This window comes from Hemiscyllium ocellatum, chromosome 34 (genome assembly GCF_020745735.1).
Source record: "Hemiscyllium ocellatum isolate sHemOce1 chromosome 34, sHemOce1.pat.X.cur, whole genome shotgun sequence".
Taxonomy (NCBI): domain Eukaryota; kingdom Metazoa; phylum Chordata; class Chondrichthyes; order Orectolobiformes; family Hemiscylliidae; genus Hemiscyllium; species Hemiscyllium ocellatum.
Window position 1 is genome coordinate 26245775 of NC_083434.1, and position 22226 is coordinate 26268000.

The 22226-nt window shown below is 40.1% G+C and overlaps 1 protein-coding gene across 3 annotated transcripts in view; it reads right to left on the reverse strand.

Moving 5' to 3' along the window:
- The window catches only part of cep72 (centrosomal protein 72), a 155064-nt gene that overhangs the window by 46399 nt on the left and 86439 nt on the right, over positions 1 to 22226 (reverse strand). For all 3 annotated transcript variants that reach the window (XM_060849960.1, XM_060849959.1, XM_060849961.1), the window contains 2 exons: positions 19382 to 19476; positions 11981 to 12035 (listed from right to left, as the gene is read on the reverse strand). In XM_060849960.1, the coding sequence (XP_060705943.1) occupies positions 11981 to 12035; positions 19382 to 19476 (150 nt within the window). The remainder of the gene's footprint in view (positions 1 to 11980; positions 12036 to 19381; positions 19477 to 22226) is intronic.

The following is a 22226-nucleotide window of genomic DNA, read 5'->3' on the forward strand; positions in this document are numbered from 1 at the left end:
GGATCCTCTCTGATTCCAGTGATTGTTGAAAGATCACCACCAATGCCTCTAAAATCTCCTCAGCTATTTCCTTCACAATTCTGGGGTGTAGTCCATCTAGTCTGGATGATTTACTCACCTTCACACCACCTCCTTCGTTATGGTTACTGCACTTCCTTTTCTCCCTGATTCCCTTGAAGTTCTGGTATGCTGCTAGTATCTTCCACCGTGAAATGTGACATAAATTACCTACTCAGTTCCTCTGCATTTCTTTGGTCCTCATTACTACTTCTGCAGCCTCATTTTCCGGTGATCCAAAGACCACTCTCGCCCCTCTCACCTTTCAGAAATCTTAAAAAAAACTCTTGCAATCTCCATATTCCAAAAATACAAGAAGATATGGACAATATCTGAGAAGTGGCAAGTAACATTCATGCCACACCAATGCCAGGCAATGACCATCTAATATGAGATAATCTAACCACCATCCCCTGACATTCAGTAGTGTTATCATCACTGAATCTCCCAATATCAACATACTTGGGGTTACCATTGATCAGAAACTGAAAAGGACTCGTCCTATAATACGGTTACTACAAGAGTATGTCAAAGACTAGGAATACTACTCAACTCTTGCCACCTCCCCCCCTCCCCAAAAGGCTTGTCCATCTATAAGACACAAGTCATGAGTGTGATGAAATACTCTCTACTTGTCTGGATGGGTGATGCTCCAACAACACTCAAGTAGCTTGGCACCGTCAGAACAAAGCAGCCCACTTGATTGCTCCACATCCATAAGTATCCAGTCCCTTCACCACTGACGCTTAGTAGCAACAGTGTATTATCTAAAACATGCACTGAAATTCACCAAGGATCCTTAGATAGCTCCTTCCAAATCCATGGTCACTTCCATCTAAAAGACAAGAGTAAAAGATATATAGAACACCACCATCTGCAAAGTCATCTCCAAGCAACTCCCCATCCTGACTTGGAAATATCTCACTGTTCCTTCACTGTCATAGAAGCACAGGATCCCTACAGTACATAAAGAGGCTATTATCACCCCATTAAATCCTCACCCGACCCTCGAAGAATATCACACTCTAACTCAGTCCCTGGACTCATCTCCATAACTTCACATTTAGCTTGGCTAAACCACCTAGCCTGCACGTTATGGGCTAATTATCATGGCCAATCCACTTAACCTACAAATCTTTTGGCTGGTCACTGGGCGACAATCCCGGAATTCTCTCTGCAGGGAACTGTGGGTCAACCTACAGCATGTGGTCTGCAACAATTCAAGAAGGCAGTTCACCACCATATTATCAAGGGAATAAATGCTGGCCAGCCAACAATGCCCGGTACATGAGTGAATAAAAACTCACTTAAACATTATATATCCTCGTAAATATTCACTGTGTCATCCTCATTACCTGCCTTCCCACTTATTTTTGATTCATCTGCAAACAGCTGACAGCGCATGCACTTCGTCATGCAAGTTGTTCATATATATTGTGATTAACTGTGTTCCCACCTGTGAAATCTCACCAGATACAAGCCTTTATCCCAATGCTTTATCTTCTTTTAGCTAGTCAGTCAATCCTCTATCTACGGGCTTTTATTAACTAGCCTAATGTGTGGTACCTAATCCAATGCCTTTTGGAATTCCAATTATATTACATCTACCAGTTCCCCTTCATCTGGCCTTCTTGTTATCTCTTCAAAGGCCTAATAAATTTGTGAGGCATGATTTCTTCATCATGAAACCATGCTGCCTTTGTTATATTTTTATTATGTGCTTTTAAAATGCTCTACTATTACATCTTAGCAGTTTTCCAATCTTTTGGGACTCTTCCTGAAAAATGAGGTAAGATTAGGTACAATAAGATGTTAATGTTCGTAAGTGGGCTTCTTCACACACATTAGTGAGGTGTTGTTGAGGATAGATTGTTGGACTTCTTGTTTTCTCAACATCATACATCTAATTTTTTTCAATTGTGCTTTATTTTACCAAATTATTCACACTGTTCTGGGGCTGCAGAGTTCTGGCTCATATTAACAATATCCGATAAGGTATTGTGCCCATTTTACTACTAATTTCAGCGTGGTCTTGCCAGTTTATATATCTTAGCTACACTGCAACATGTAGAAAGTCTCAAAGCTCTCAGTTAAACGATATGCATACAGGTATAGGATGTGTCTATTTCTTCAGCACTACTTCATGCTGTTGTGTATGTAAAATTGACTCCTTTTTACAGTCAGTATTGAAATTCAAATCAACTGTTTTCATTCTTCACGCCTTCTTGTCTTTCCACACTATAGATTTAACTGGATTAACTAAATGATTACACTTCCTTTTGTTTCACTTGTGTAGGGAAAATTTCTGTATTCTTTAGCTAACCATTTCTATTAAACTCGTTAAAATTTGGAGGCTGGAGGTTGGAAATTTAAAGCAAGAGCCCTTGTTGCAACACAGCATTTTTGAGGGTTCACATGCATCTTTCCTGTTTTACATTTATCTCATATTCTTTCTATCTCCTGTATGTATCAATCGCCATCATACAGGTACTACAATATGGGAACAGAAGTTTTCTTGCAGTACCATGTCCATTCTTGGCCTTTGGGCATGAGAATTAACTTTAATTTCAACTGGCAGGTCAAAATACCTCTAAATGCAAGAAGAGTGCCGAGGACCTAATCAAGAGTAAGTAATCCAAACCATAAGTAATCCAAACTGTTCAAACTGATTAAGACAGAAAGATCGTAACAATTTATCAAGGGCAGAATTTACAGATACAGAACAGTGTGATGGGGTCAAATGTAGCACAACATGAACCCAAGATCATAGTTGATGTCGTCTTCATGGGTACGCAATCTTGGATCATGCTACATGTGACTCCAACACACTGTTCTGTACCTGTAAAATCTTCCTTACTGTCCCGTTTTGACACCATCACCTTGACAAATTGGCATGATCTCTCTGTATTGATTAGTTTTTACAGTTTTGCATTACTTATTACTTTGGTTCGACCCTCGGGGCATGTGACTCTTATACCTATTATGTTATTTCAGTCATTTGGTTTGTCTCCAGCCCCACCTTATTTTTAACTTTTTGTAATTATCCTCTGTCTCAATTAATAGGAATATAGGTCATCCCTTCATTTGTTATTCAGGAGTTGACACTTTACTCACACTGTCTGATTCTCTTGGTCACCTGCACAGACCTATTATTCAGCTTGTCGACACTTCACTCACACCAGGGGTATGATCTTTTGATCTCTCTGGACATTGATCTCTCTACCTATAAATTCTGTGCCTGTGCGCTTCTCTCTCACTTCACCTGATGAAGGGGCAATGCTGCAAAAGCTTGTAATTTCAAATAAACCTGCTGGACTATAACATGGTGTCTTCTGACTTCCTTAACTAGCAGAAGAGACTTGAAAGACTGAATGGACTATTCCTGTTCCTATGTTCCCCTTCTTTGTTAGGCTGCTCTATTCAAAATTAGAAAATTAATTTCATTGTACACTTTTCCATAAGCAATGAATAAGAAATTAATAGCCTGCTCATTTGACTTTGTATAAACCTATTAACAACTAACTTTATTCTTAGTCCAGATGTTCACACTGGAATCTTATTCAAGCGAAATTGCTGATCTCCCAATTACCCAGTCCATGCTGTCCTCAATGGCTTCCCTATCACATGACACAGTGAGTCTTAAAATTCTCATCTTCTCATTTGCAAATCTGCTCTGGAACATCTGATCCTGTATCCCATCTCAAACTTGTTGTCTTCTGAAGCTGAACAGTTTTATTTTGCTCCATTTGATCTGTTAATTATCAGAGCCTTTCTGAACCCCTCCAATTTAACGTATCCACATCTTCAGAAACTATTTATATGTCTCTAATTTGCTGCTCGTCCCAGCTTCAAAACTTGACTGATCGCCCCTTTTCCCCCCAATTCCCTAAGCTGCTCCCTGTTCCTATTGATGCATTGTAAACATTGATTCAATAACATAAGTAATATAAGGAGGCATAGATGTCCAGTTCCCCCATGGCTCTGTCCCATTTCACATCAAACGTTTTGTTCCACTGCATCTCATTAAACACTGTACATCAATTTCAAGCATAATAGCCCCACCCAAATCAACAACAGTATGCGTAGCTGGAAACTAGCATTTCATCAGGCAGGATCCTCACCCAACATCCTCTCATCTTGTTGAATGTTTCCTACACTCAAACTTGAGTCAAGACAGTGTAATTAGTTCTAACCTCTGAATCTCATGGAATAAAGTTACACTCCAGAGGCTTCAACACTTCTTCAAGGCTGAATGTTTAGTGCAAGAATGACGGGAAATTGTGCCGTCAGAGCTTTTGCTTTTCGAATGAGAGATTAAGCAGATGGTCTGGCTACCTCTGGTAGATGTCAAACATCCTGTAACACAAGCTGAAGATGATCAAGGTAGATTTCAATGATGTCATGACTAATCCTTAACCATCACTAAAATAGATTATCCTGTCATTATGCTGTCACAAGTCCTACGTTACAACAATAAATACTTTTGCAATGGTAATCAATCAATTGTGAAGCCAGCTGGGACATCCTGAGGTTATGAATGTTGTATAAATGCAAGTTTTTTCACCTTTGACAAACATACCTTTGACAAAGCAGCACTACACTAAACTGAACTGTTAGCTCAGAACATACGCTAAAACATGTTTGACCCCAAACTCAAAGTGTAAGATAAAAGCACTATGTTGGAAATAATGTGACACATATTCAATTCAATAAGCAAAGCTTTCTTAATATAAAACTTATCCAAGAGACTGTGCTTTTTAAGATTCTGAAAGTGTTCAGATATTTTCTTAGTTTTTTGCAATGTCATAATTAGTCACAAATGTACTGTCATTATAAGAAATGCCCTTGAATAAAAAAAGCAAGCTATACTGCAGTTGACGTCACATGGCATAACAACACTTCATTCAAAGATCGTCATCAAAGCAGCAAAAACTGGCTGACCCTCATATCCCTCATGAACCTGCTATTAGTCAAGAAAGATAGACCAAAACTGGAAGAAGCCAGAATCAAAATCGTCAGAACAGATTTAAAGACAATGCAGGCTATCTTACCTGGCAGCAACACACCTGGTCTCTTCCAAAATTGTAATGCATTAGGGCTTGCAGAACATCGCAGCCTGTGTTCTTACATCTTGCAAATAAGTTGCATTTCTCCAATATTAAATTTCAAATCACTTTAGTTTACATCACCTGGTTATATTTGCAATTTTGACTTCGACCCTTATTTCTAAATAAAAACTGATTAATTTAATTATCTGTTTTAATTACCCCTCAGCCATTCAATTTGCAAAGTATTTCTATGCATACAGTCAATGTATTTCTAAGATTTATGTCAACTGAGTATGTCACTTGGCTGCCTTGTAAACCACTCCTATATATGTTAAACCAGGTGTGTATGGTAATTTACTTTCTTTAATTCATAAAGTATAATTTTCATGGACCAAATAGCATGCTGTTGCAAGCTTTGTTTATTTTATGCTATTTTCTTGATATTCTTACAATCAATAACTCCAATAAAAAAAACTTTATACTAGATAATATAAGACATGCTATCTGGCAAATTAATAAACTTTATTTGCTTGCTGGCTAAATTGCCAAGTATGGCTAATATGTATTCTCTGCATATGAAGAATACCATTCCTTGGAGGTGGTACAGCAATATTTCCTGATGCGGATGAGAAGGTTGTATATATTAAGATGTTCAGTAAATTAGGCCGATACTTGTTTGTGTTTAGAAGAATGAAGGGTGATCACCTTACGTTTTCATTAGATGAGGAAACTAGAACATGGAAGGACAGTCTCAGGGTAAGGGGTTGATCACTGATGAGGAGAAATTTCTTCATTTAAAGATATGTGAATTGTCTACCCTATTGGATTGTGGATGGTCTACTATTGAGTGTACTCTGTGGAATTGAAATCCCCTCTAATTGTATTTTATCTGGACTTGATGGATAAACCTTAAAGACACAAATACTACAAGTAAAAATCAGGCCTCAACACAACCACAAAGGTAGGCTACATTAATTTCACACCAGATATGATACTATTATAGGGAGTTAAATTTGGGACATTATCACAACAAGGTGATGGAATAATCACTATCATGAAACCTAATTAAGAAAGAGGAGGCCATTGTCACAACCAATTGCTCCAGACAACATCCATTTACCCCTTTCACTGAAAGAAACAAACCCTTCCATATAATGATCAGCTATGCAGCCAGTGATATCTCACCTTGGTGAACTGGATTGTTTTCAGTTGTGGAAATAACATTAGCACTGATCAGGTCTGTCTAGAGCAGCCCGAAGGATCAAAAAAGGCGCTAAGCATTGACTATCAAGCACGATAATTTCAGGAAATGTATTAATGATATGTTGGTAAGGATCGCCATAAAAAGAACAAGAATGAAGTGTTCAGCACTGCAGTCACAACCAATCTGGTCTGTGAACCAAAAATTCTCACCAGAATTACCATCTGTGAAGAACCAAATCAGTGAAGAACTAGGATTGAGAGATTAAAAACATTCAAAGGGTAACAACCAAAACCAGGGATCTGAAATAGCTATGGTTTTGCCTTTGGTTCTTCACTTAAAAATTTCTTTTACCTAATAGGTTGCATTGGCTCTGAAACTCTGGCTGGGGATTGCTGAGGAAGGGATGAGAATGGAGGTTAATTTGCAGAGGGATTTAAATCAGAAAAAGTTGTTCCATTTAAATCAGCTTAGAATTTTTATTTCGGACTCTTCTTGTGCAGTGGTAGTATCCTACCCTCTGGTCAAGTCCCGCATGCGCTAGAAATGTGCTACAACATCTCTGAACAGACTGCTTAGAAAAATGTAGAAGTATTACTTGTGTCAGGAGGGTCTTAATAAACAGCAAATTTGTACCCAAACCAAATCCTGTGTTTTTTGCCAATAAAATTCTGAAGCCCAAGAATCATTAGAACCATTGCAAAGGTTTGCTGGTTGTAGTAGTTGTAGGGTCATGGGGATTGATGGAGATTGTTTACAATACACAAGGTTGAAAAAGATAGATTTTTGGTTTCATTGTATTAAGGGATACAAGGAACATGTGGGGAAAGGGAGCTGAAGTAGAAGATCAGCTATAACTATACTGAATGGCAGAGGAAGAATGGGGGACTAGACCTTCTTATATTTCTTATGTTCTTGAACTAATGTTTACAATGCATCAATATGGTAGCCTAGATTTTATACAAACATTAAATTATTGTTTTTCCAGAGCAAGAAATATTTTTCCTCAGTAATTATGAATTAGCACACTGTTTAAAAACTAGCTACAAGTTACTTTTTCTAAGGGTTTCCAGCAGCAACACGGTAGCATAAAGGGGAAAGATATAATTAATTCAGCTATTTTTAAATCTGTGGAGAATTTAATAGCACATCCAGTGAAACAACAATATCTGAATTTGCACAATTAACTGCGCATATGCAGATGCCAGAAGTTTCTGTCAGTTTCACTAGTTTATAATGACAAATGCTTCCAATTTTGTTCTCATGGCCCTGCTAAATCTGGGCCATTATTATATTCCGCTAGGACCTTAACACAGTAACCATTTATTGACACTTTAATAGAAGTTGCAACCCATAATTGTCAATGGGACAAAATCCTGGAACTCCTTCCATAACAGCATTGCCGTATACCTATGTCACATGGGCTGCAGTGTTTCAAAAAGGCACAGGGTTACCTCCTCAAGGGCTATTACAGATGGGAAATCAGTAAACATGCACAGCCCACAAATGTTAGAGAACGTTGGATACTGTTGCAGGTTGGGTTGGGGGAGGGAGGGGGAGAAGAGAGGCGTTCAGGGGAAAGCAGCAGTAGCCAGGTTAATGGCTTGAGGTGCAGCGGGAAAGGGTAAAGGTAAACAGGACCTTCGTGACAGAAGACCGGATAGTTAGGCGGGCAGATAAGGAGGAGAGTCTGTGGCTGCCAACGGGAATCCAGGATGGTGTGTTGACTCCCAGGTACCAGGGTCCAGGATGTCTCAGAGTGGCTGCAGAAAGTTCTCAAGGGGGAGGGTGAGCAGCCAGAAATCACTGTGCGTGTTGGCACAAATGGCACAGGTAGAAATAGGGTTGCGGTCGTGCAGAGTGATTATAGTGAGCTAAGAAAAAATGTTAAAATCCAGGACCTCATTGGTGGCAATCTCCAGATTACTTTCAGTGCCACATGCTAGTGAAGGTAAGAACAGGAGGATATGGCAGATGAATGTGTGACTAAAGAATTGGTGCAGGAGGCAGGGATTCAGTTTTTTAGATCATTGGGACCTTTTCTGGGGCAGAGGTGACCTGTTCAAGAGGGAGGGGTTACATCTGAACTGGAGGGAGGACCAATATCTTGGCAGCCAGGTTTGCTAGTGTTGCTAGGGAGGGTTGAAACTAGATTGGCAGGGGGAATGGGATCCCCAACAGCAGGCAGCAAGTGCAAGGCTGGAAGGAGATACAGTAATCAGAAATAGTAAGTTGAAGAGTTAGGCTGGAACATAACAGGGCACAAGGAATGCCTGTTGATTTAAATTGCATTTATTTCAATGCAGAATGTTGACAGGTAAGGTCAATGAACTCAGAGCACTAATAGGTACATGGGACTGGGATATACTAGCCATTACAGAAACATGGCTAAGGAAGGGACAGGACTGGCAGCTTAATGTGCTTTAAGTGGAACAGAGGTGGTGAAAGGACAGAAGGGGAGTTGCATTTTTGATTAAGGTGAGTATCACAACAGTAATCAGAGATGAAAGAACTGAAGGATCATCCAGTGAGACTTTGTGGATGGGGCTAAGAAGGGGATGGCGACATTATTGGGGTTGGACTATAGGCCCCCAAATAGTCAACGGGAATTAGATGAACAAATATGCAGGGAGGTTCAGGAGACATGCAGGAGCAATAGGGTCGTCATAGTAGGGGATTTTAAATTTCCTAACATAGACCAGGACTGCCAGAGCATTAAGGACTTAGATGGGGTGGAATTTGTTAAGTGCATTCAGGCAAGTTTCCTTAAGCAGTATATAGAGGGTCCTACTCGGGAAGGAGCAAAACTTGACCTAGGGAAATAGGGGAGGACAGGTGATCAGTGACCATAGATTTATTAATTTTAAAATAATTATGGAGAGGGGCAAAACCGATCCACAGGTTCAAGTTCTAAACTGGGACAAGACAAATCTTGATAGAATTAGACAGGAGCTTGCAGGGGGTGATTGAACGCAAAGAGACCTCTGGCAAGTGGGAAGCCTTTAAAAGTGAGATAGCTGGAGTTCAAGGTCTATATGTTCTCATCAGGGTGAACAGCAAGGTTGGCAGGAATAGGGAACCTTGCATGACAAGAGATATTGAGACTTTGACTAGAAAAAATGGAGACATGTCTCAGGTACAGGCAGCTAGGATCGAGGGAATTTCTGAAGGTAAATGGGGAATGCAGGAGTTTTTTGAAGAAGGAAATCTGGAGGGCAAAAAGGGGGCATGACATAGCTTTGGCTGAGAAGATTATGGTGAATCCAAACAGTTATTTTAGGTATATTAAAGGAAAAAGAAAAACTACAGAGAGAATAGGGCCCCTCAAGGACCAAAGTGGACATGTATATGTAGAACCGCAGGAGATATGCGAGATTCTCAATTAATATTTTTCCTCTGTGTTCACCATGGAGAAAGACATGACAACTTGGAAACTTGGGAAAGTTAGTGGTGATATCTTGTGGACAGTCCATATCACAGTTGAGGTGGTGTAGGATATATTAGAATGTATGAAGGTGGATAATCTCCTGGTCCTGACCAGATATATCCAAGAACACTACAAGGTGCTAGCGAAGAAATTGTAGGGGCCCTGGATGGTATTTTTTCATCATCATTAGCCACGGGTGAGATCCCATAAGACTGCAGGGTAGCGAATGTTGCGCTATTATTCAAGATGGGCTACAAAGAAAAGCCTGGGAACTTTAGATCAGTAATTTTAACAGTTTAGAATCTATGGTGGGTATGTTACTCGAGAAGATGCTGAGAGATAAGAAATATATGCATTTGGATAGACTGAGTTTGATTAGGGGTAGTCAGCATGACTTTGTGAGTGGGAGATCATGCCTCACAAATTTGTTAGTTCTTTCATCAAGAGACCGGGAGGAAGATTGATTAGGGCAGGCTGGTAGTCATAGTCTATATGGATTTCAGGAAGGCCTTTGATAAGGTTCCACATGGTTCGATCACATGGAATCCAGGGAAAGCTGGCAGATTGGATACACAATTGGCTTGATTGTCGGAAGCAGAGGGTAATAAAGGATGCTCATCGGGCTGGGTGCCTGTGACTAATGGAGTGCCTCAGTGATCGGTACTGGGCCCATTACTGTTGTTATCTATATCAATGATTTGGATGAGAACGTAAACGGCAAGATTAGTAAGCTTGCTGATGACATTAAAATAGACAGTTTTATGGACAGAGAGGAAGGTTATCAGGAATTGCAGCAGGACCTTGCTCAGTTGGGGAAAGTGGACCGAGAAATGGCAAATGGAATTTAATATAGATAAGTTACAGGTCTTGCATTTTGGAAAGTTAAATCAAGGTAGGAGTTTCATGGTATTGGTAGGGCCTTAAGGAGTGGTACAGAGACACCTTGGAGTTCAGGTTCACAGTTTTCTGAAAGTGGAGTCATGGTATACAGGGCAGTGAAGAAGGCTTTTGGTACACTGGCACTCATCAGTCAGGGCATTGAGTATAGAAGTTGGGAAGTCATGTTCAGTTGTACAGAATATTGGTCAGGCTGCACCTGGAGTATTGTGTTCAGTTTTGATCACCTCATTGAAGGAAAGTTATTAAATTGGAAAGACTGCAGAAGAAATTTATACGGATATTGCCTGGACTCAATAGTCTGAGTTATAGGAAGAGGTTGGACAAGCTAGGACTTTTTTTCTTGAGAGTGTAGGACACTGAGGGGGGACCTTATAGAGGTGTATAAGATCATGACAGGCATGGAAAGGGTGAATGCACTCAGTCATTTACCCTCAGGGTTAGAGAATCAAGGACAAGAGGTCATTAGTTTAAGGTTAGGGGAGAAAGAATAAAAAGGGAAACTGAGGGACATCTTTTTTACACAGAGGGTGGTACGCATATGGAATAAGCTGCCAGCGGAAAGTGATTGAGATGGGTACATTGACAATATTTTCAAGGTATTTGGACAAATACATGGATAGGAAAAGATTAGAAGGATATGGGCCAAGAGCAGGGAAATGGGGTTAGCATGGTCAGACAGTTTGGTCGGCACGGACCAGTTTGGGCCAAAGGGCCTGACTCTGTGAATAGGACATTGACGCGCATATCCCACGAATGAATAAAAAGACAGTTGCTGAAAAGGTGAATGGATCAACAACATCCTTCATTACTGACTGAGCACTGATGGCAATTTTGAAAGCAGATGAAAGTTGTTAGGTACAGGAGCAAGGACAGGGAGCAGAGGATCAAGGAAATAGAAACTAGAATTCAGGCAAAAGATGAGTATAGAAAAAATATAGGAAACAGAGAGAAAAAAAATCAAAGAGGAAAGAAGGTAGGAGAAAAACTCCAGAATCCTATTGGGCTTGAACAAAAGTGTATGGAAGACAGAGCAAGAAGAGCAGGGAACAGAAGAGGAAGTAGAGGCCCTAAAAGAAACCAAAGGTTAGAAACAATGAATTTACAGAGTGAAGAAATTTTGGACTCTACATACACGATGCCGGGAGTAAATAATGGGAATAGTGAAAAGAGCTTTGAACAAGCTGTTAACCACGGAGAAATGTTTAGCATCACTAAAGTCGGAAACAAAGTCTTAGACTACTAATTATAATAATGAAGATCCTAGCTAACTAACTTCATGAGTCCCTTGTCTACAGAAATATTCAATAGTATTTTATTATTTTGTTTTGAAAAAAGGAAATTAATTACCTTCAGTAAATGCTTGAAATTGTGTAGAACCTTTCTTTTGTGAATTTGCAATTGCCTAAATGAAATTAAAAAACAAACCAAAGAGTAAAAAGTTATTAATAACTTCACAGGAACTCAGAAACAAAGTATTCCAGTCCCTACACCCATTTCCATTGACAGGTCATAAATAATTTGATGGTTTTAAAGTTATTTGCATAGGAAACTGCCTTTGCCATCCTGCATGACCACAGGATAGTAATCTAACATTACAATCTAACATCACACCCATGACTTGCTGCATTCCACAGATGAAACTTTAATGCGAGAGTGATGCACACACACAGTTTAAAAACAGTTTGACAAACTGTTGAGGTAAATGCAGTTAAAAAGAACTAGGCGTTCAAAGTAAATAATTTCATCATCCTCAGCTCTGGAATTTGCTACAAAAGATCTGCACGCAAACTTGCTTACTGTCATAGGTTATGGGAGAAACACAGGATGCACACTGAGACAAGGATACATTGTAACCTTATGGTGAGCCATTAAATCTAAAACAGAACAGTCCTGTAACAATACAAAGATGAAGGGGAAAGAGATGGAAGGAAAGAACTCTGATGTCCCTGACAGTTTTCCTTAACTTACCTTAAAAATGTAGTAACATTAATAGGAACAACTAGCTCTCTTTGGTTTTGTTGTAAGTCCTCCAGGACAATTCTATGAAATTGACTGGGACTCCTTCAGTACTGGGGGGTTTAGACGGTGAGCAACTTGTTAGGTGCTTCCAGGAGGGTTATGGAAACAGTATAAAGATAGTCCGAAGAGGGAGGCCATACAGAACCTGGTATTGAGAAATGAGCCTGGCCAGGTGAGCAAAGGTTCAATGGGGGAGCATTTTGGGAACACTGACCATAATTCTCTAAGTTTTTTGACACAGGTACTTATGAACAAGGACAGGAGTGGATCATGGTTGAAGGTGTTAAATTGAGGGAAAGCCAACTATAACCGAATTAGGCAAGAATTGGGGAATGTGGATTGGGAGAGGCTGTTTGAGGGTAAATCCACATCTGACTTGTGGGAATCTTTTAAGGACCAGTTCATTAGAGGACAGGACAGACAAGTTCCTGTGAAAATTAAGAACAGGAATGGCAGGATTCAGGAACCTTGGATGGTTGGGGAAATATCAGTTTAGTCAAAACAAAAGGAAGCATACCCAAGATCTATGTAACTAAGAACAGATGAAGCCATTAAAGAATACAGAGAAAGTAGGAAGGAAGTCAAACAGGGAGTTAAGAGGGGTAAAACAGGCTATAAAATGTCCTTGGCCACTGTTAAGGAAAATCTCAAGGCATTTTATACATATATTAGGAGCAAGAGGGTAGCTAGGGAAAGGATAAGCCCACTCCAAGATAAAGAAGGGAGGTTGTGTGTGGAGCCAGAGGAAATGGCCAAGATCTTTAATGTATATTTTACATTGGTATTCACTCAAGACAAGAACGTGAGGAGTGTTGAGCTTAGGGAAAGGTGTGTGAATACTCTTGGGCAGGTCAACATAATGAAAGAGGAAGTGTTGGATGTCTTGAAATACATTAAGGTAGACAAGTCTCCAGGGCCAAATGGAATCTATCCCAGCATACTGTGGGAGGCGAAGGAGGAAATAGCAGGGGCCTTAACAGATATCCCTCCATCCTCTTTGGCCTCAGAAGAGGCTCCCGAGGACTGGTCAATGTTGCTGTTTTAAGAAGGGAAACAGATATAATCCAGGTAATTACAGGTCAGTGAGCCTGACATCAATAGTGGGGATTCTATTGGAGAAGATACTGAGAGATGGGAATTATGCACATTTGGAAGCAAATGGACATGTTAGTGTTAGGAAGCATGTCAATGATTAGTCTTGTAATTAAAGGACGGATACAAACACATTTGAAGCAGGTCAGATAAGATTTACTAGACTAACACCTGGATTGGGTGGGTTGTCATATGAGGAAAGGTTTTACAGACTAGGATTGAGTCTACATTAGAGTGATGCTGGAAGAGCACAGCAGTTCAGGCAGCATCTGAGGAGGATTGAATCTACTGTAGTTTAGAAGAGCAAGAAGCAAACTGACTGAAACACAAGCTTCTGAGGGCTCATGACAGCATGCTTATTTTCTTTTGTGGGAGAACTATATCTAGGGACACCATTTAAAAAAAAAGTGATAGCCCATTTAAGACAGATAATTTTGTTTTGACACTGAAGGTCAAAAATCTTTGCAACGCCAACTCTGAGAGCCTTTCAACAGAAAGTCTTGAAATATTTTTAAGGCAGAGGTAGGCTGAATGGTTATCGGGGGTAGTCAGGAACTTGGAGCAATCAAATCAGCCATGATCTAATTGAATGCGGAGTATGTTCAAAGGCCTGAGTGATCTACTTCTGCTCTGAATTCAGATGCTCACTTGTAACAGTTGTTGGGGTTTTAATTTTAGTTAGCTAAATAAAATCTTGTTTAAAACACAACCATCAGTAACACAGACCATGAAATTGCTGAATTCTCATAAACTGTTATCTTGTTCAGTAATATCCTTTGGGAAATGAAAGCAGATATCCTGACCCAGTTTTGCAGATGTGAAGTCTGACCCAAAGCATTGTGATTGACACTTAATTGTCCAATGAATTGGCCTATCAAATCTTTTGATTGTATTCAAGAAGGTGGCACACCAGAACATTCTCATAATCTGAGATGTTCAATTAAATGCAAGTCTTGCCAGTGATGCCAATTTCCAATGAATGAATGTAAAAAATTATATAACTTGAACACACAATCTTCCGACTTAAGAGAAAGTGAGCCTCTATTCAGAATGAAACAGGTATTAAGTAAACATTTTTCACAGAAAATATTAAAATGCCTTTTTTTTGCTGTCAGAATTAATTTTAACTTGGGTATTGAATGCATCTTAATAGTGTCATTGGCATTCTTGTTGGAAGAGCTGCTTGACAGCAACAAGAGTTTGATTTCTGGCTGTGTTGAGCTCGATGATATCAGTCACAATAGTTGGCAAGGAGAGCTGTGGGCAGTAGAGTTAATAGCTAGGATTCCTTTTCCTAATCACTTTGTTATAAATCCAGCAAACATCCGGAGATTGGTTGTGTACATGGTCCAGACTGACTAGACAATTACCATGGCAAAATAACTTGATGAACGGGCACTTGCTCAAGATGCTAAAACCCCTAGCCAATAAATGGCATGTAGGATCGGAGTGTGAAAGCAACTGGAAGAAAAGTCATGACTAATTTCATGTCTTCAACATTATGATGTAAACACATCTAAAATAGCCATTTTCTAATGAATCATTCTCTGAACATGTGTGAAGAATGTATAAATATATATATAGATAGATAGATACATTATATATCTACAAATAAGTATCTTCTTTGGAATTTGGATTTCAAATTAAAAGCAGATAGATGATGGTTACTTCTGTGAAGGCTTTCCTTTTGACAAAAAACAAGGTCAAGGAGTGCTTCCAGAGGAGCAATTAAATTAAATCCAACGTTTGTCAAAAAACAGGTGACTACAGATATCTTTAAAGTTAATGGCAAGATCTTTACACTGTTGAGTTAATGACAGGTAATGTGAACATGTAAGAACATGAGCTTTGTTGTCAGTTCAGATGAATCTAGGATTGAGCAAGTTCTTTTACCTCAGTTCAGAAGTCACCAGAGTTCAGTTTTGATCAAATTTAAATTTTTCTTCAATAAGGATTTCAAGGAACAAGTCACCACTGCAGAAGGGTTTAGTTAGAAGAGTTTGGCTAGAAATCTGCAGGTTGTTAAAATTGCGAATGTTTAGGTTTTCAGATTTGAGAGACGTTCATAACAGACTTGGAAAGGACACAGAATTGTCTCCTCAAGCCTACAGCAACAAAACTGTAAAGTGCCAGTTAAGCAGAAACACCAATTTGACATAAAGGCATAATTTCTCTGGACTTGAATCTTTGTATTGATAGTGCCTGGAAACAATGTGGAACTTTGTTTTGCTGTATGTATTAAGATTATCCAAACTGACTTCAATATTTACCTTGTTTCTTTTTACTTGTTTATAATAAACTTCTGTTCTGCTGTTAGAGAAAATTTGCAGCTTTATTTGAAAAAGTTTCAATGATTAACCACCATTTTAGCCAAATTGATTAAAATTATCTATCAAGTCAAGCTTTCTTCTTGGATCTGAATGTCCCGCAGTACAAATAGACTGGGACTCCAACACCTTTTCAATCAAAACATGATCTTTCTCCAATGGCTATCAGCAGCCAAACAAAGAGGCACTTTGATACAAAAAGGAAGAACAAGGTCAGAGAGACGGTCAGTACTTTTACCAATGTGCTCAAGGAAAAAAGTTTTCCTGTTCCCTTGATCTTATTCTCACGAATACGCATCACCCAACTTTGTCTCTTGCTCCCCACATGAATTAAGTCCACTACCAAATCTGTTCACAACTTTCCTGGTGGATGGAACTACCAGATCCTATTCCATTCTAATTCAGCTGTAGCCAACGAATCACTTGCAATGCCTTGTCCTCTTACACCTGAATCAATTCCCTCTGTTGTGCATAAGGATTTATCCTTGACCACCACCTGTTTCTCATTTGCATGGAACCTCTTGGTGTAACACCTGAAGGTACAGTATTAGTTTCGGCATATACACTGTCGACACCCAGCACTATGTCACCATCAGCTACTAATGATTCCACTATTGTAGCTAAATTATCAACTGTTTTTTTTTGATATCTGATGTTGACTGAGCAGAAATATATTATTTTAAATACTGAAAACATTGAAAAAATTCATTCCCTCACATCTGATCCTACTTTACTACCTAACAGCAGCCTGAGACCAAGCCAGTCTGTTTCCAACTTTATTGTCATATTTGATCATGAGAGGTGCCTTCAACCTCATGCATGCCACCACTAACGCTGTCCATTTCCACTTCCATAATCTTGACTTTATCCCAATCTCAGGTCTTCTAGTGCTGAACCTTCATTTATGCCTTTGTTACCCTGAAACTGGGTTATTCCAATGTACTCCTGGATGGTGTCCCACATTCTGGCCTCCATAAATTAAAGATCATCTAAATCCTTGCTTTTCCTGACTTAATCTGTAGTAAGGGAGTATGGTGCTAGAAAAGCACAGCAGGTCAGGCAGCATTCGAGGAGGAGAAATCGAAGTTTCAGGCATAAGCCCTTCATCAGGAATGAGGCTTGTGGGCCAGGGGGCTAAGAGATAAATGGGAGGGGGTTGGGTTTGGGGGTAGGTAACTGGGAAAACAATAGGTGGATGAAGGCGAGGGAGAAGGTGATAGGTCAGAGGGGGCAGTGATGGACAGGTCCAGACAGTGGTGCCGAGTTGGAGGCTTGGGACTGGGATAATGTGGGGGTAGGGAAAATGAGGAAGCTGTTGAAGTCCACATTTATCCATGTGGTTGCAGGGTCCCAAGGCTAAATATGAGGCATTCCTCCTCCAGGCGTCAGGTGGTAACGATTTGGCGGTGGATTCGTCCCAAGACTTGCATGTCCTTGAAGAAGTTGGAGGGGGAGATGAAGTGTTCAGCCACAGGGCGGTGGGGTTAGTGGGTGCGGGTGACCCAGAGATGTCCTCTGAAATGATCCACAAGAAGGTGTTCTGTCTCCCTGATGTGGAGGAAACCACACTGGGTGCTACGGATGCAGTAGAGGTACTGGTGAGTTTCTGATGGATGTGGAAAGATTCCTTGGAGCCTTGGATTGAGGTGAGGGGAGTGGTGTGGGCACAGGTTTTGCACTTCCTGCAGTGGCAGGGAAAGGTGCCAAGAGTGGGGTGTGAGCTGGTGGTGGTGGGGTGGACGTGACGAGGGAGTCGTGGAGGGAATAGTCTTCTTGGAACACTGATAGGGGTGTGGAGGGAAATATAACTCTGGTGGTGGTGGGGTCCATTTGGAGATTGCGGAAGTGGCACCAAACCATTACCCCCCCGATACGTGGAGGAATGCCTCATATTCCACCTTGGGACCCTGATACCACACAGAAAAAAAATGTAGATTTCAGCACTTCCTCATTTCCCTTACCCCCCCACAATATCCCAGTCCCAAGCCTCCAACTTGACACCACCCTCTGGACCCATCCATCATTGCCCCCTCTGACCTATCACCTTCTCCTTCACCTTCATCCACCTATTGCTTTCCCAGCTCCCTCCTCCCAACCCCAGCCCCCTCCCATTTATCTCTCAGACCCGACCCACAAGCCTCATTCGTGATGAAGGGCTTATGCCCAAAAGGCTGATTCTCCTGCTTCTCAGGTGCTGCTTGACCTGCTGTGCTTTTCCAGCACCACACTCTTGACTCTGATCTCCAGCATCTGCAGCCCTCACTTTCTCCTTAGTTTGTACTAAGTCCAGTTCCACTGTTACTGTTGTGCTTAATGAACTAAGTTACATTCTTGTCAAGCAACAACCTAATTTTAAAATTCTCATCATTCTTTTGAAAGCCTCCATATACCTTTCTAATGAAGCTACTAAATATTCCACATGTCTCAGTGTCATACTTTGTTTTTTATCTTCCTGAGAAGTGCCTTGGGACATTTCATTATGTGAAAATCAATGCAGTCATGTTAGCAAGAAACCCATTGCTTGTAATTGTTGCAAAACAATCAAAAGTCAATTTTTCAGCAAATGACTGTCTCCAGTATGATCAGTACATATTCAATTACTATTTTACTTCTAAAAGATACTTTCAGTTATTCCCTTCTATGGCGCTAATAAATAAGACAGAATACAGATTTGAAAAGTAATTACGGAGGACGGAGCAGGAATGACAGGGCAAGCAGAAACAAAGCAAATAAAATGTTTTTAATATTGAATTAAAGTCTAAGTTCTTATTTTGTAGAGAGTAAGCCTTCCAGATATGAACCTCTTCGAGAAGTTCACGGTTTATAATACTACCCAAATGTTGAAATGCCAAATGTACGACCTGTTCTGATGCAAGCTCTTTGCCCCAAGGTTAGCTGTTTAGTTAGAGGAGTAATGGGAAATACATATTTGGAGGTTTTTTTTAAGCAGCCTAATGGTTTTAAGTAAAAATATAAGAACAAGTGAGAATGATCTGCAAGCTCTTTGAGTTAGCAGAAAGGCATGGGTTAAAGTACAAGGACACATACTGAAATGAACAGGAGAGTCAACAGGAAACAATGTGAGCACATAGTACTTTTTTGTTAACCTGGAGCCCAATTTCACAACTTAACTAATTAGCAATTTTGGGGAGGGGAGACAAGATAATTGTATTTCCAATAAAACTGCTTGCGAAATGTTCTTAAAACATCATGGAAAACTCTGAATGTCACAGTAACTTGATATTAACAAAATCATGTACGGTAACACTACACTTCACTTATTTTCAATCGTTAAGGATCAGTCTTAAACCTTAGGAATGTTGATGGACAGCGATCTGGTCGATGGTAAGGTATTTCTTGCCACAGGTTCCTGGTTTTCTGAAGCACCATCAATCTCACGAATACCTTTAGAGGAGCAGGTTGTAAAAGAGAATGGGAAGCCATAATTATTACACCAAAAATATAATACAAGATAAACACTCAATTCCAGTACTTGCAGCTCATATTTTATTGTTCAGTTAAAAATCCACTCCAAAAAAATTAAAGCAAATTATAAAAAAGGCCAGAAACAAATTCCCAACAAAGACTTTAAATAGAGACTGCATTATTCATACTGGAACTTGAAATCTGCACACAAAACACTATGCTGAAAGTCAAGCTGGCAAGAATTTTGAAAAAAGAAATATGTCTGCAATATGAAAGTTACCAGCTGGAGTTCTTAAGCCTTGAAAATATTAACACTCATGTTGACCTGGGAGATGAGTTACCTTACAAGCTTGCAAAGCCTTCCAGAGGGATGTTATGAATAATCATACTGCTATGTGATGTGCTTTTTTTTAGGTCAAACACCCAATGATATGGTTTATTGTTCCCTATATGTGAGCCCTTGTAACATATATCATCAAGACTGTTGAAACCTTGTTGAACAATAATAACAAACCACTTACACGATTATAAAATCAGACTTTCACATAATCTGGGTTAGAAATTGCTTTTAATCAACCTGTTTGCTCATGCTATGACATATCAACAGGGGCAAGTGAGGCTTTAACCTGGACTTATGACCTAGCCACTACCACTATACCACAAGAACCCCTTGGTCTGGCATCTATGCTTACAAATGTTATGGCTACATAATGCACAGTGACTACGGAGGGTGAGGCAAGGAACCTTATACTGGAACTATGCATGACATGATGTCATCCAGTCATGACAAAGGCAAATTGGCTTTCTGAGATCTATTCAATAATAGAATACTGTGGGTCTAACATCACGTGTTAAAGCAGGTAAACATAACACATCCCCTTCCCTAAAGGGCATCACTGAACCATTCATAAATAATATAAATCGATGGCAGTTTCACGTACCTGGAATGCAGCCTGTGTTGTGGAAACAGATTCAATTGGTGTATGCGAGAGGGTGTTTGATTTTTATGGTTATAGAAACAGGTATAGGGTTAGAATGAGAATTTAATTTTCTTGTCATGTGTACTCGAGTACAGGAAGACAGGAGTGCAAAGTTGCCATTCTATGGTGCTACCTTAAAATACAAAATCAGATCTTTTTTTAAATTAGGAGACTGGCACTTAATTAAAATGCTCAGAGAGCCCGTACAGCCAAGATGGGTCAAAGCACCTCAATCTGTACCATAATTGTTTTTTTAAATTCATATATCTAGATTTCAATGCCAGATATAAAAACTGAATTCACATGTTACAAGTTGCAATGTGGGATCTGAATCCATGTTCCCAAAGCATCAGCCGGGGCCTCTGGTTTATAGTAGTGATATTCCTACTGCATCTATGCCTTTCCCTGAACTTTTTCAGTCTGCAAAGCATGCAGCAAAATTCAAAAATACATTGATGATTTCTCCCTAGGAAATCATATGCCTTTGTGGCCATTTATTCAACTCATCATTTCTAATTTGCAGGTTAGTTCTTCAGTCTAAAATGTATCTCCGTATACTGGTTCAGGCGGGCCATAAGGTCAGACACATAACAGTGCAACCGGCAAAAGTTTCAAAATTTCTCACCACCTAATGACATAGACTAATTAGGTAAGTTATAAAATAATTTTCCAGAAGTCACAGTAATGCAGTTCCAAAGAAATGTACAGAACCCACATTTGTCAAGAGGCCTCAGTAAAGGGGGATAGTTTCCCTTCAGGAAAGCCTCCAGTACCAGTCCAACACCGTTTGGGATGATCAGATTCAGGATCCTCTCCACAGAAGAGATAAGGAGCCTCACTCTTTCTAGTCTATTGAGAGTTGGGATTCTCCAAGAATAAGAGACGGGTAGGCATTACATAACATGAAAGTGAGTGTGAGCAATAAGACCGTGCTAACACTGCAGTTTGAGCCAAGTATGTTGCATTTTCTCAGCCAGGTCTCTGGCACGGTGACTGGCTCTACTATAATGGGGTTATGTCAGGTTCCAGACAATCGATTATAATAGGGGATTCTCTAGTGTGGGGCACAGACAGATCTTGCTGTGGCCCTTAGCGAGACGTAAGAATGGCACGTTGTCTCCCTGGTGCCAGTGTCAAGGGTGCAGGATATTCTGAAAGGGGAGAGTAATCAGGAGGAGGCTGTTATGCACATTGATACCAATGACATAGGTAATGAAAGGGATGAGGTTCTGCAGAGAGAATACAGGAAACTAGGTAGGCGGTTAAAAAGTAGGTCAGTGGGGGTAGTAATATCTGACTACTACCAGTGCTTGTGAGAGTAGGAAAGGAAGTTAGAGCAGATAAATGCATAGAGTCATGGAGATGTACAGCATGGAAACAGACCCTTCTGTCCAACCCGTCCAAGCCGACCAGATATCCCAACCCAATCTAGTGCCACCTGCCAGCACCCGGCCCATATCCCTCCAAACTCTTCCTATCCAAGTCCTGTACAGCCGCAACATGACCTCTCAATACTCTGACCAATAAAAGAAAGCACACCAAAAGCCTTCTTCACTATCCTATCCACCTGCTACTTCACTTTCAAGGAGCTATGAACTTGCACTCCAAGGTCTCTCTGTTCAGCAACACTACCTAGGACCTTACCATTAAGTGTATAAGTCCTGCTAAGATTTGCTTTCCCAAAATGCAGCACCTCACATTTATCTGAATTAACCTCCATCTGCCACTTCTCAGCCCATTGGCCTATCT